Below are 15,780 nucleotides of genomic sequence, written 5' to 3'. Positions count from 1 at the left end.
TTTAAAAAAATATTATTTATAATATTTAGTTTTTATTTATTCCGAAAAAAGTATCGACTGTATCGAAATTTTGCAACAGACTTTTTGCTCCAGAATTGAAGGGTAAACCATAAGAAAATTTTATTTTCCGAAAATCTATCCCACGAATACAATTTTTGAAGGAAAATCATGAGGGGTTGTTATTTTCAAACCCTAATAATAAAGCTATGAGATCTAAAAAATTGTGTGAGTAACATCTACTTAGCGCTTCATAGTTTGTATATTATTATGACTCAGTGTTTTTTTAGAACCCGTAAAAAAATTTAAATTTATGAACTCGTGATCGCCTTTGTTTAGAGACACCCTGTGTAAGTACACTTTTCTCGAAAATAATAATGAAACATAGACCCAACACTTTCGTCCTGGTATTCCCAAAAAACTAAAATATAAACCTTTGATGGATTCGAGAAATATTTAAAACCTTTTTGAATAGTAATGATACTAACGATTAGTGCTACATTAGGTAGGTACCTAGATACTCATCAGTTAGAAAGTCTTCAACAAGCCCTTGATTTGTTAAGACGAAACACAATAAATAATAATAATTCTTATCTTAGAAGATAACATTAGGATCATCGACATGATTTCACGAACTGTAGGTACTACATTTAACATCTCATTACTACCTTTTTTTCTTTTTCTTTTTCACTATATATAAGTGGACAACAATATCGACTTCCATCATTTGGGTTTCTTGGTTGAGTAGTGTTCATCGGTTGTTCGTTCAATTTTGTATCCTAATAAAGGAGATGACGCGTGACAGTAGAAGTGGAAAAAAAGCTTACTGCGCTGCGGAGAAAAGTAAATCATTTTCTTCCTTTGCGGGATCTTCTCCGAGATTTCCCAAAATATCAAGAAAGAATGGAATCAACGAAAAAAACACTTGCATATTTCGTTTGAGTGTTCCTAGTACCCCAGAAAAAACTGTGAGGAGTGTGAGGATTGATCCTATTTCCACCAAAACTTTTTATGGCGGCAGTAGCAATACTTCTAATGGAAAACGAAGAAGAGCGCTCGTCGTCGAAGAAATAAGCAATGAATTTTCCACATTGAGGATTGATGAAGCTGTTGGAACTGCCGAAAAAAGGAGAAATGAAGATGTGTGTGACGACATGGTGGCTAAGTTATGGAAAGTGTCCTTAGAGTAAAATGTGAGATGGGTTTCATTCTACAAGAAAGATCAACCCAACCATATTGAACTCAGTTAGTTTTAGTGAAGAAGAATTGTGTTTTCCTTGCATTCATATTTTTTTAATAGTTTTTTTTTTCTGTTCATTTCGAGTAATGTGGCAATTATTGATTTATTTATTCTGGAATTATTTCATGTTGTTGTGTGGAAATGAATAAAATTTAAGTGAAGAATTTGAAGAATTATTATATATTGAATTTATTCATCATATAATTTCTTTAATTGATCCTATAATCTATTAACATTCAATTTCTGTGTCCAAAAGTATTTCAACATTAATTTTCGAAAAATATCTCACTCTTCAGGTTCACATAAATAATAATGATCCATTATATTCCAGTTCCGATAAAATATATTATGATTTAAACATTATCTACAAGTAATAGAGGTATTATTCTTCCCTTTCATGAATTATATTAGCATCTCTCTTTTTCCATAATTTTTTTTATTCACAATTGGTGCAACGAAAACATCGTTACGCAGGCTAGAAAAAAATCTATCAACATGTAACGGAGCGGAGTCGTATTTGCTGAAATTAAATTTAAAATTCCTTTGCAGGTGCCATCTTTGGAGAACAGTATAAAATCAGGGGCTGCTCCAAAAAAATTATACAAAAAACCCACACTTTTTTTTTGATCATTACTTAAAAGTATGATATTTACATCAATTTTACTTTTTTCTCGAAAAAAGTGAAAATGTACGATGGCACTTTCGGCATTACTATCATATCCATAAACAGAAATTCTTTCGATTTGAGGTACATACTTTATCATTAAAATTATTCAGACATATGTAAATATAATCACAAACAACTAAAGTATTCAATTCTCACACTCAACTTTGATAAAAAATGTGAAAATGTAGGATATCAAAGAAAAATAACTTCCCTAACCTACCTATGACGTTTTTGAATTTCGCCACCAGGTGGCCAAGTTACTCAATGGAGAATTTTTTATCGAGTTTCCCTAATGTACCAAAGAGGAATCTTGACTAAAAATTATTACAATTATTATCTCCATTCTCAAAATATGGAGGGTAGCTTCCATAATTCAGAGGGTGCTTTGACCAGTAGTAAAAAGAGTAGGATTTGTCTATGAATCTACAAGAATGAACGATCACGTGTTCACGAAATCATAGAAATACGCTTGGAGGGAAAACCATTAAAAATTAAAACCATTCCGCTTGTGTTGTGTTGTGGCTTGGTGTAAATAACGATTTGGGTCAAGTGTTCCAAGCATTTCGAATGTGCGTAACAATTTGCAGATGATAGTAGTGTAACATTTTCTAACAAATAGTTGAATGTTGAATGCTATAAAATAATTCTTAAGTGCTGTCAGGTTTTATTTTACTCGAAAATGGTGGATATCAGTTCTTCATTGGCTGAGGTTAGTATTATTGAAAATTTCAGACTGCAGGAATGAATTTAATTTATCTAGCTTCATATCATGTAAAATGTTTATTCATATATCTTCTTACTTTTTCAGACTCATAATGTAGAGGATATTTTGTCATATAGAGACAAATTGTTTTATCCTGCTTCAGGATGGAATTATATGATGAGACGAAATATGCAGGAGATCGTTCCAGGTCTCTTTCTAGGCCCGTACTCGTCGGCCCTGAAGCAATATCAGAGTAATTTACTTGAGCAAGGCATCACGCATATAGTTTGCGTGAGAGACAGTTCAGAAGCACATTTTATTTATCCTCAAATGACTGATAATTACACTTACTTGACATTGGACATAGTTGATAGTGAGTTTGAGGGTATTTTAAAACATATTCCAGTAGTAACTAAGTTTATCAATACTGCACGGAATAGACATGGGAAGGTTCTTGTGCATGGTAATACTGGAATATCTAGGAGTGCTGCATTAGTTTTAGGCTATGTTATGAAAACTTATAATTATTCATATACGTAAGTTATATTTTGCATGTTATGTTTGTTTATATGTAATAATTATTTTATGGTTTTAGGCAAGCTTTGAGACTTGTGAAACAGAAGAGGGGGTGTGTTAATCCAAACCCAGGATTTGCATCTCAGTTGAATGAATATGAAGTGATCTATAAGACTCAAAAGTATTTTGCTCGTCATCAAGGACAATGTTCAAAGACACCAGACCAGACTCCTAAAAGAAGGAATGATGGTTTATTTGAGGAACCCCATCCAAAAATTGCTGCAATAGCCCGTTATGATGATATTTCACAGAAAGATATTAATGTATCAGTAAGGAAAAATCCAAATACAGTAAGTGAATTCTGCTCACAAGACGAGAGTTGACATTCTTAGCTAAGTTGGTTAATGCCATTTGAGAAATCGAGGTATTCCAGTTTTTTGGGACTTATCAATTTTCATGCATTTCCATAGGATATACAGTATTCAATTAATTTTAAATTTTTATTCATTTCAAATAGGTGCGTATCTCTTATTCTCTTTTGGATCTTTCAATGATGATTTAGTTCATTGATTCTTAGTAAGCAAATTACTCTTTGTACATTTCATGAAGATTTTCATCCATTTGAAAGTGCCAAAGATGTATACAGGGTATCCAACTAGGAGAGCGCATAAGTTGATGGTGAAATTCATATTGGATCTGATTGAAATTTTTTTTTTACTTTTGAGGGATATTCGCTTCCCCAATTCTTTCATATATTTTATAAATGAAGGTTCATCAACCTACAAAATTTCAAACTCCAATATACATTGCTCTGTGAATTTCTAATGGCACTCCTGGAGGGACACCCTGTTTCCAACTAATTTGAGATAAATATCTATAAATTGGTCTAGAATTAAAACTGGATACCTACTGTGCCAAATGGCCTTTCCTAATAAATTATTGATTTACATTTAAAATATTGAATACTTTCTGTACCGAATGTACTTTTATTTCATTTTCATCTTTTCTGACTATATTCCAAATCAATCCATTTTTCACAATATTCAGTTCTCAAGTTCTACCTTATGATACCTCTGAATTGGGAATTTTTTGAAACAAAGGTTGGAACGTTAATCTTGATCAGCTAAATATCTTTATTTGTCTGCTTTTAATTGAACAGAGAATAAAAAAATTATTTTTTCACTTATGTATTCTTGCTATCTTCAGAATTTGACTGACCATCGATGGGAATGAAAGTTCTCACCAAAATGAAATGTTCAAAGATGTATCTAACTGTTGGATATTTTTTTTATTGTGAAAAATGGTTTTATTAGGAATAATTTTTTTTAGTATTCAAGTAACTTCAGTATAATAACCACACTTAATTCATTCTCAACAAAAGTTTGAGATTCAATCAATAATCTGCTTGAATTTGGTAATTCTTCTAAAAGTTAATTCTTATCATGTTTTTGTGCCACTCTAATAGCCTAAAACTAAATAAGGATATAAATATTGGTTTTAGGCTATTACATCTTTCTTTTGGCAGCATTGAAGAAATGGGAGAAACATCAACTTTTATACATCATAATTCAATCTGAAATAACAATTCTCAATTTATTGGTTTGTTAATCGAATCAAGTCTGAAATGAGGTGAAAGATATTTAGCGAATGTGTTAATATTGAGTTTCAGATATAAGATATAATATAAGTGCAAGACCTTTAAAATCTCTAAAGGGTTGATGTTTTTCTAATTATTCATTGCGTGAATAAAAGTACAGCGTTTCTCAAAGAGATAATTTTTGTTTATTTTTCTAGTCGGTTGACTATTCTATATGAAATATGTCCTAATACTCATCACTGTGTTTCCTATTTTGAATCTTTGTAAATATTAATAATCGATTCAATTTATGGCTTAAATATGCCTTTAGGGTTTTTGTGTTAAAACATTTCAGTACCTGATGGACGTTAGTAAAATAAGAATTGAAAAAGAGAAACCTATTTTTGTACATTTATAGTTTTATAGAAGAACGTGAAATAATTATGTAGAAAAAAATGAAATGATTTTGTAGAGAAAATAAAATAATTTTGTAAAAAAATCAAATGAAATTGAAAAAAAAAATAAATAATTCTGTGCAAAGAACATTCGTTTCAAGAAACCTGCAAATGTATTCTGCCTGTTGTGAACAGTTTCCATAAAGATCCTCACCTCATCTGTAGCCATAAAAAGTTCACCGTTCTATGCTAAGAGTGGCAAAAAGCCTATAACTTCATAAAACCTGAAAATGAACTCTACCTGTTGTGACCAGTATCCATAAAGATCCTCATCTTTTCTGGGCTTCTATAACCAAAAAAGTTCACTGTTCTATGCTAAGAGTGGCAAAAAGCCTATAACTTCATTAAACCTGAAAATGAACTCTACCTGTTGTGACCAGTTTCCATAAGGATCCTCATCTTATCTGCGCTTCTATACCCAAAAAAGGTTCACTGTTTGATGCTAAGAGTAACAAAAAGCCTATTGCTTCATCAAACCTAATTTTTTTCACCTGTTGTGGCCAGTTTCCATAAAGATCCTATCTTCTGTGCCTCCATAGCCAACGAATTTCACTGTTTGAGAATAATAGAATATGAAGAATTCCATTTTGTGAGGAAAGTCTGTAAAGATAGGCCACAAGATTTAGTCTAGCATTATGGAGCACAGCAAGTACTCAATGTACATGTTTTTATGTACCATAATATCTTGAGTAACTTTTGTATCCACAAAATGAAAACTTTCCTTTGTGTTGTATTGGATGTTGGAAGCAATAGCAAGAAATGGTGGGGATAGTACACTACACACATGGTGATCAAATTACATACCAGCTTTGTAGCAGAAATATATTGCTTTCCTAATTTCACTTCTACATTCCATACAAAGAACCCGAAAACGGTGGAATTTCAGACAGAGGCTTGTTATTTTCTAAAACTTGAAAAAGTTACAAAGTTTAGCATTTCAACTTGCACCGTTCAACATAAATCTTGAAGCAATAAGTGACACAATGAACCTGCGAACACCTTTCCCTGAAGATGCTATTATGGTAGCGAAACATGTGCAATGGCTGAATAACTTATTCTAGTGAAAATCAGTGCAAACATAGATTATTTCATTTAATGTATATTTGGAAATAAAAGTTTTAAATTTAGTATGTTATCATTATTTTTGTCTCTCCACGGATATGCCCAGTGAAATGGAGGAAGGGGTAGATAACGTGAACAATTAGAAAAATGTGTGTCCAACGTTTATGTTGGAGTCTCTGTGTTTCTATCTAGTCCATGGATACACACTGATCTACTCCATACTAATCGTATTTGTGTTTCGTGCGTTTTAAGACTCAACCAACCCGTGAAAAAGTGAAAGTTCATGGTGACAACTGACAAACCTTTTTGGAACATGGCAAATTTGAATCTGTAAGCTATGAAGACGACTTCAAGAATTTTTCTTCAAACTCTTTATTGATTTTTCTCCCCCAACATCTGAAACAAGAAGAAGTAAAAACAACAATGGTCTAATCGTTGGTGGTTGACTAACGAAGAAGAGGAAAACACCCGAATATGGGATTCAATTGTATGCAAAGAAATTCATTGTCCCTTACTCAACCGAGAATGCCAAAATGCTGTCTTAGAGCTATGACCTGCGGATTTGAGAATCCTAGCATTAATACGTGGTGAAAATCCACCCATACGATATTTTCGATCACACGCCTGCCAAAAATCAACTAGCAAAAAAGCATTTGGAATTGGAATCAGTGAAATAAAAAATACCTAATAATGACATTCTTCCAAATTTACTCAGTCGCACTCAAAGTAGGTCGCTTCAGTAGTTTAAAAGTAATAATAGATCGTTATAAAAGACATTAATGATTGTATACGAAATAAACTTAGTTATCATAAAACTATAGGTACAAACAAATGAATATATTTATAAGTATGTATATATAAAAAGGAGTCGACATTGATGAGAGCTAGTCATGAAACAGCGCAGGAATTCCCAGAGATACTGAAACATCTAATCACAAATTGTAGACGGGTTTCAGGATTATTATCCCTCATCAGTAGAGTGCAGCGATAAACATTTCAACCAGAGGATGGTGTCTCTAAGCGAAAACGAAGCGTACCTGTGAGGAATATTTTATATTCTCATCACGATGTCTCACCAAGACTGGACCAAGCCTCACTCACTCTGTAGAATCCTACACCCATCCATGACTCACAGATATAACCTGAAGTCAACGAAGTACAATTGTTCGTCAAGAGACTGCAGGAGAGTTTGAGGGTTCTCTCGCTGACCGCTCCGGCAAAAAGAGCCACGGGCACCACGGTAATACCAAAAATGGCGTCGATAATTCATAGATTTGTCGTTCTATTAATGTGAGCTAGTCATGAACCAGCTCAGGAATTCCCAGAGAGGCCGAAACATCTAAGCACATACTGTAGACTGGTTTCGGTAATATTGTCCCTCATCGGTACAGTGCAGTGATAAACATTTCAACCGGTGGATGGTGTCTGTAAGCGAAAACGAGGCGTCTCTGTGAGTCTCACCAAGACTGGACGAAGCCTCACTTGCTTTGTAGAATCCTACATCCTACACGGTGTACATAACACTACAATAGTAGTTTATCTTTGTATCCGGCGCTTTGTTCTACAAAACTAGTATTTTGAAGCCATAATACCTTAGCGACAGGTATTTGATATATTATATTATACCATACCAAATGTATTTGTATTTCAATTACGCATTTCAATCACGAGTATTTCGAATATTGTCAAACAATTATTTTGATATCTTATTTGGCTATAAATTAAAATGGAACAAATGTTTTTATAGAAACTGAGGCACTGTTTAGTGGGGAAATTGAGCGAAAGAAAACATTTTCAATAGTGAGCATACAGAAATCCCTTTTTATACGTGAATCAATTTAATTTCGGAATATATTGATACATAGATATAAAATCTAGTGAGCTGGAAGTACATCATACTATCAAATGTTTGAATTTTCAACCCGTTATCAATAATTTATTCCTTGCAAGTGTGTGTTTTTGTTCTTTCTTCCTGTACAAGGAAGTGATTCTCCTGTCTGCCATGTACGTCTCGCATACGCAATCAGTTCAGAAGAATTATTTCCATGATTACTGAATATTTATGAAGTAGCGATTTGTTCTATTGGCTGCCTTATATTAACAGTGCCGCTATGAAAAAGGTTTTTTCTGTGATTAATTATTTCTGTATTTTTTATGTCTGTGTTATTTTCGATGTCAAATTCAGTTTTCCTTGTTTCTTTTTTACTGTTTATTTTTGTTGTATTTATAATTTTTTAATTTTTGGAATTCATTGAAAATAGTTTCATATTAATGATACAATAATATAGGTACGTAGGTTGTTGTTATTATGTGGACATATGTGAAAGTTTTGAAGAATTTAGTGTTTGTATTGCCTGACAGCAGTCAGTCACTACTAATTCCCAATTCAATTCCCGGTATCCGCCTTTGCAATTGCAAAGGACCCTAATTTTATTGAATCAGACAGACACTTCGAATCAGAAATTTTTGTATATGTACCTAATATTAGAGAATATAGAATCCATAATGGTTTAGAACTAGAGCTTGCAGCACATGGGCGTAGCCAGGGTTGAGTTTCGGGGGGCGGTTGAACCCCCAAAACACTCACCCTGGCTACGCCCGTGTTGCAGCATGCCCATCATCATTGTATATATGGATTTTGTTCATACAATGCCACTACTAAAGAAAATTCAGTAGTAGAAAACTGCATATCAGAAAGTGTACGGTTTGTGCTAAACGTCAGGTGGCGTTAGCAGGAGTACATAAATAGCGTTCTCAACTCTGGGGAGCCTATCTCTCTATAAGCAGAGACAAACTCTCTGCTATAAGCATACATTCTTGCTGCATCACCGTTTGTTCGGTTTTCTGTTTGTTTCGAGTAGAATCCCTTCGTGTTGAAACTGTTTTCCGCGATATATTTTGCTATATGATGTTGCAGCATTTTTCGGCATGAGCCATGCATCCTAGATGAATACAGAATAATTACCCATTCCTTCATACAATCAGTTATGATGTTTGATATGGTTTACTGATGCGTAATACAGGATCTTTGTAAATGACTTCGCATTGGGCGTCAATTTTGCCTTAGTGAGAGGCAGCACATAGCAATGAAAAGCAAATTGCGATGTTACAATAATTTATAAAGATCCCGTATTTCTTAAACCAAGTTAATCGTGTTATAGCATTGAGTATTAATGGTTATAGTGTTACTGTTTTCCATGAGTACATAGCCTCTTTGTACTGAGCCCAGGTGTCCCTCAGCCTTGACTAGAAGGGCTGCCTGCTGTATGTTACGTTTTTAGCATCAAGTTTCAAGAAATGTAAAATTTTTCTTTTTATATTTAATTCGTTAGTAAGTTTATTGTTTTGTTACTCAATTTCAAGTACCGGTTCATTCACCCTATTGTTAAGCCTATTGAACTGTTAAACAATGTTCAGAAACATTAACTCGTCGGTATCTCTTGAGTAACTAGCAAAACGATGAATGGTTATGAATATATCCAGAATTGTCACAGGTGGTCATTAAGTTTAACAAACTAAAGTTAACGAGCACTTTGAATAGAGGGTGAATAAACTGATACTTAGTATAAAAAGACATGTAAAAATGTTTGTGACTTAGAAATAATGTATGTAATCTATGGTCCTGCCAGGGGTGGATGGTGGATGAATCGATAAGCGACGAATCTACTGGCAATGGAATTTGCCGGTTTAGGAGGAATAAGAAGATTTATCCTGTGACAACTAATATTTCGGATCAAGAAAACAAATAAAGAAGACGCTGATGAAATGATATTGTTCAAAAGGTAAGCATGAATACTGTGAGCCTCACTAATTGAACTTTCGTTCTTCAGGTTGCTTATAAGTATAATGGAAATGACTGCAAGAAGTCAAACCATCGCATCAACTAATCTCGTGAAGGAAATTTCCAATAAAGGTACACCTATATATTTCCATGGAGATGAAGGAACCTCCATGCATATTTCGAAACGAAGAGAGATAAAAGGATGGGCTCTCTGTCTCCCACTAAATTATTGGAATTCGTGTAAAGACCAGCCATCTAGAAATAAGAAACTGTACAAGTATTCGCATGAGGAAAATCGAGGTGGATTGGAATCGACCGTAACCTATACAACTATTTTAGTGACATATAAAATATGTCATAGTATAAAAACTATGAAGGATGATATCCATCCAGTCATCCAAAAGAACATTCATGGAAGAATCTAATGATGCGAATTTATTGGGTGTAGTTTTGGTGTTCGAAGAGAGCCAAATTCGTTGAACCATCTACCGAACACACATTGATATTGGGTTCGGACGCGCGCTCCAGACGCGACAAAATTATTCTCCTACATAATAAATTGATGATGCTCGCTCGAATCTTGCATCGTCGCACGAAACATATTCGGAAACACGTTGGAGCAACGCTTTACAATAGCCGACTAAACAATCGCGGCAGAGGCAATCTGTCATGAAGAATTTATGAAAATCTATGGTCCTGTCAGGGGTGGGCGGATCGATATACGACGAATCTAATGAAATCAGTAGCAGACTATATATTTTAATCCCGATTTGAGGATTGCTATGGAGGAAACAGCTGGATATAATACTTCAACTTCAAAAGGCATCTTCTACCCTTATGAAAATCCTTCCTCACTTACTAATCTACAGGTTCTCATTTAGATACCCTACACAAAGGTAGTTGCTAGCTGAAGGCAATAATATTTTTATTTTTTATTATTGTTTCAACTTGTGAGACGTATTATATATTGGAATATATTGATTATAGAGTAGATTACAGATGATTATTCTGCCTTGAAGTAACCAAAAAATCTTCTCTTCCCAGTTAGATGCAGAGGACGCCATCTTATCGGACATTAATTTGTAACTGATGAGGCACTCAATCAACGCAAATGGTTTAAACCATATCTGATTCGTGGAAACGATGCAATGTTTTTCCACCCAACTTTTCAAGGAAGGACCTCAAAGGATTTCTGTTGGAAAATAATAATACGACTAAGCAGTTCAATGTATTTCCAAGATGCCACAAAAAGTTTCCCGTTGACACAGAACAGAGTCCAGAAGAGATTAAAATTAGCAGTGTTCAACAAATCCCACCGCTGTCGCCCTTATACTCTGCATTAGAAAGATTTCGATTTCAATCCCGCTGTTGCGTTTAGCAGCATCACACCTAATCTTAGCACGTAGTAGTAGATGCACAGAATAACACGTAATATCTACGTCTCTATGATGCAACGAGAGTGCAACCAAATGTCATTACTCCCAAGTAGACAAGTAAATAATTATGTAATTTTAGATTGTGGAGCGGCCAATGAACGTTGTATGCAGTGCGCAGAGGTGGGGGCTGTGACGTCACGGTGCATACAGTCCCCGCTCCCAACTAGTGCGCGGACAACACACATTTCCGCTGTTGTCGGATGGTTTCTATATGCTCGATATTCGGGAATATTGGCGTTTCAGTTTCCCACGTTGTTTGAAGGCAGGAAATTGTCTCGTAGTTTATGATGTTGAATCTGTTGATGCATATTTTTATGACATATTAGTGACCTCAATGCCTGTGTGTGTCAGCTAGTACTAGTAGATGAAACAATAGGCGCTATCCATGATGGAATGAAAAATCAACAATATTTTGAGATAGTTATTTATCCAATATTTTCAATGGGGGGATGATTCCTCGATATAAGTGTCCTGCGGCGTTCCTTCAGCATTAGAAGAACAGAAACATTATTACTGGGAAGACCGGCTCTGCTCGATAGAAGCAGTGAGGAATAAATTTCAAACTGAAGAATTAACTACGTAAAGAAGTGATTTTTAATGAAAATATGTGAAATATACTAAAAGGAAAGAATCTAAAAAAAACTCAAATAAAATTTAAAGCTACCCTCAGCCTACGATATGGGTTTGAAACTAGGGCGCCGAGAAAACAAGACTGCAGATAACTGAAAACATCTGAGATGAAGTTTTTGAGAGCGGTGAGAGTTGTACACGTTTAGATAATTGAGAAGCGATGATTTCAGGCAGGAACTGCCAATAACAGATTTAGCAAAGGACTATACGGGCAGATAGGAAAATAACATGCGATGCATGTTATCTTATTTTTTTTTTTGGCTCAGCAAAAACTCACGCATTCCTTGGGATAATTCTTCCTCCTGGTCTTTGAGCGCCACTTATTTTTGGGATCTGATGACTTGGAGTGACTACAGCAACACTGATTTCTGCATTTTGCTTCCAAATCTCAACCGGAGTTCTGCAGGATGGAATATTCTCTATTTCTGTCATGTAGATCTCATTCCTGCTAAACATCCTATGATCAGAAGGACCATTGAAGCTTTTGTATCTCGGGTAAAGGTCACAAAAACATTGAAATTTTGTGGATTTACTTTACATCACCATCACCACATTATTTTCGGCATGGTAAGAAAATTAGACGACAAAGAGCTCATTGTCTGGCTTCGTGGATCAGACGAGTTGTTGGGAAAACATTGGTCCACTACATATACACGAGTTTTATCATTATCAAAAACTGCGATACATGTGTAGATGTATTAGAGCAAATGCCAACGACATTTTGCCTGTTTCTGACCAACGCAATATATCACCTGTGTATCAGACATGTCAAAATGCTACTGATAAGCAATATGACAATATGGTCAGACCATATTTGAGAGGGATGATGTTCATTGGCCCTAGGTTCTTCTCGGGAGTAATGTTGATGCTCATATGCAGCTTAAAGCAGAATCTGTAGTAACGTTAGCTAGGAGAATACCTGAAGTGGAACCGATGGTCCTTCTGTTCCCTACACGCTCTCCTTCAACATTGAGGGGCACACGCTACAGGCTCAATCCTCTTCGTATAACTTTGTATTTGTCCGGCATAGAGCTTTTGGAGTAATTGGAAGACTTATCACTCAGAAAATGGACCTTGTTGATGACCCTACTTCAACTTTCAATGTCAGGGTAGTCCCAAAAGCTTCAGTTTTTCATGCCAACCATCCGAATGGGTCTCTTCAATGTATGCGCAGGAAATACCACGGAAATAACCGACAGACGAAGGCCTCTTCGGAAGTGCTCCCTGTCTGTCATAGTACAGTTAAACTCGGAATGTTGGGGTTCCAATCTGACAACACGGCACGAGTCTACTAGCTCGTCAAGTACATGCGGAATCAAAATCGAATGCGCAAAGGCCTCGAGCTCGGATACCACTGATAGTGTGTTTTCAAGATGGCAGATGGGATTTGTACGGGGGTCGTGGTGGGTGATTTTATCGAAAAAATACCCAACAAAGACTGTGAAACTGTTGATAGATGTCAGAAACGTGGTACGATGGACAAGAAGCCGTTAGAGAGTGTGAACAAGTTCTATTTAGTTGATAAAAGTGATAAATTATATGATAAATTGTGTTCAAACAATGCATTGAAGCTAGAGGACGAGCTAATGCCTTGCGAGGAAGAATGCAGGAGGAAGAGATGCGTCGATCGGTATGACAGTTCGGAATCTTCAGATAGGTAAGTTCATTCAAGACAAATCGAATGGATGTGTTCCATTCAGGGTAACCGAAATTTCGGCAATCGTTTGAGGTCATTACCGTGTCCTTTACCTTAACCGAATACTGTTGCAATTCGAAATCGAGAGTAAGCGCTTTCTTCTAGCATGCCGATTGTTTTGGTGTCATTGACATTTCGGCTGTTTTTTCACTCCTACTCTTGCAATAATATTTACAAATCAGATGAGATAACCTCATCGGATTTCTAGGTGAGTATATGTCATTGTTTATATTACCTATCTTTAGTTTCCTCGAAGATCACTCAATAGTCCAGGCAATTTTCTGCTCCATAATTCATTTTCTATATTATACGATTAAGCAATTGAGACACACGTGTACGTCCTGTTCCGCTTATCAATAATAATTATCTCTTAATTGTTGCTATTACTCCTGGACACTGCAAGCAGTGATATGGTTAATTGGGAAAAAAATTTAGTCACATATTGACCTCGAGGAATTCGTGTAACTTAATTCAATTTTTCAATTTTGTGAAACACCAAAAATAATGACTAGGGAATAGATGAATGTAGGAAAACTTTTCGTTGCGTTCTATGGGGGTATTTGTGAGATGGAAGAACCGTGATCCTTCTCTCTTGTGGGTTCTTTTCGTAAACCAGTTTTAGAAAGAATTGTAGACCTTAGTATGTATTAGTCTCTTCTTCGAGCCTCTCTGCCTGCTTTCGTGTCTCGCAGGACACTCGTGGTGCCTTTTGCCTTCTAATCTACGGTCGGCCATATCATGTTAACTGCAGGGATTATTCACAGGATGAAATTCTTGCTGCTATCATTTTCCTTTCGATGATAATGAAATATGCACCAGAAAAACCTTGTTTACATAAAACTGGTTGATCAATTCCATGCCAAATCCACTTACACATTCGATTTCATCTAACTCAACAATTAGATTTTTCTGTCTTGAGATTAATCTGATCATTTTGTAAAATTTTTAGGAACTATTGCCGCTCTACTGCTGAAGTCGTTCTTCAACGACGAACGATAAAATTATGAAAAGCCATCAATTCTTTGCACAACCCCGCCGTCACATGAGTACTACCTTTATGAATTCTCACAGATTCTACTTTATAATATCTTCCCAGTAAAATTAAGCAGAAGAAATGATAAGTCTATACAGAATATATGAATATACTTGAAGTCCATTATCTGAGTTGGATTCATATAATGAAATCTTTTTGGTCCTTTGAGCCGGATCCATTATTATAACCTATTTATTTTATTCATCGAGGAAAGCATGGACGAGCCATTTTATTGTTTAGAAGACTAGTTATGGAGAAGGAAGAAAATAATGGAAATAACTATCCTATAAGGAAGATTCTCGAGATTAATGACATATCCACAGAACAGCCAAATTTCGTTGAAAGCTGATATTAATTTCATTTGATATGTCTGAGCTAAGTACAGATATTATAATCTTTCTGAATATTTGGTCCTTTGAGCCAAATCAATTGTTATAACCTACTCATCTCATTAATTGATGAAGGCATCGACCGCCTAATTCATGTTTTAGGAAATTAGTTATTGAGGAGGAGAAGAAATGATTGTAAACAACTATTCCATATGGAAAAATGACAAAGGCAGAGACATAGAGAACACCATCTTGTATTCGAAGACTATAATATCTATTCCTCTTAATATATCCTTTGGATTTTTCGGTCCTTTGAGCCAGATCAATTAGTATTACCTTTTTACAATTCTTCATTGAGGAAAGTCTTGACTTTCCAAGTCTTAAGGAAGCTAATTTTTGTGAAGGAAGCAAATATTCGAATCAACTTCGTCTGCCTACATAGTATTGAAATTGCGTCTTCCACCAAAACAAATTCATACCGAATAACAGTTTCGAGATACCGTATTTACTACTAAATCAGATATTTAAGCATCAAATGTGTGAAGCCACAATAGTTCAGCTAAGAATGAAGAGGGTTGGAAAAATGATGTCATAAAAATAAAATATATAGCAGACGCTTATATGATGTGGATAATGGCTACTTTGTGGTTGAAATGAAA

At 35.1% G+C, this 15,780-nt stretch overlaps 2 protein-coding genes across 3 annotated transcripts in view; both read left to right on the top strand.

The window, feature by feature from the left end:
- The first annotated feature begins 2,384 nt into the window (after positions 1 to 2,384).
- On the top strand, positions 2,385 to 6,281 carry LOC123309948 (serine/threonine/tyrosine-interacting protein-like). Its single transcript, XM_044893258.1, has 3 exons — positions 2,385 to 2,613; positions 2,713 to 3,143; positions 3,203 to 6,281. The coding sequence occupies exons 1-3, from the start codon at positions 2,584 to 2,586 to the stop codon at positions 3,504 to 3,506; spliced, it is 765 nt and encodes a 254-aa protein (XP_044749193.1). The 5' UTR covers positions 2,385 to 2,583; the 3' UTR covers positions 3,507 to 6,281.
- A 7,112-nt stretch (positions 6,282 to 13,393) lies between these two features.
- The window catches only part of LOC123308998, a 100,833-nt gene continuing 98,446 nt past the window's right edge, over positions 13,394 to 15,780 (top strand). For both annotated transcript variants that reach the window (XM_044891830.1, XR_006537210.1), the window contains exon 1: positions 13,394 to 13,720. In XM_044891830.1, the coding sequence (XP_044747765.1) occupies positions 13,437 to 13,720 (284 nt within the window). In that variant the 5' untranslated portion in view covers positions 13,394 to 13,436. The remainder of the gene's footprint in view (positions 13,721 to 15,780) is intronic.

This window comes from Coccinella septempunctata, chromosome 3 (assembly GCF_907165205.1).
Source record: "Coccinella septempunctata chromosome 3, icCocSept1.1, whole genome shotgun sequence".
In the NCBI taxonomy this organism is placed as follows: domain Eukaryota; kingdom Metazoa; phylum Arthropoda; class Insecta; order Coleoptera; family Coccinellidae; genus Coccinella; species Coccinella septempunctata.
This window is presented reverse-complemented; position numbering and strand designations above follow the sequence as displayed.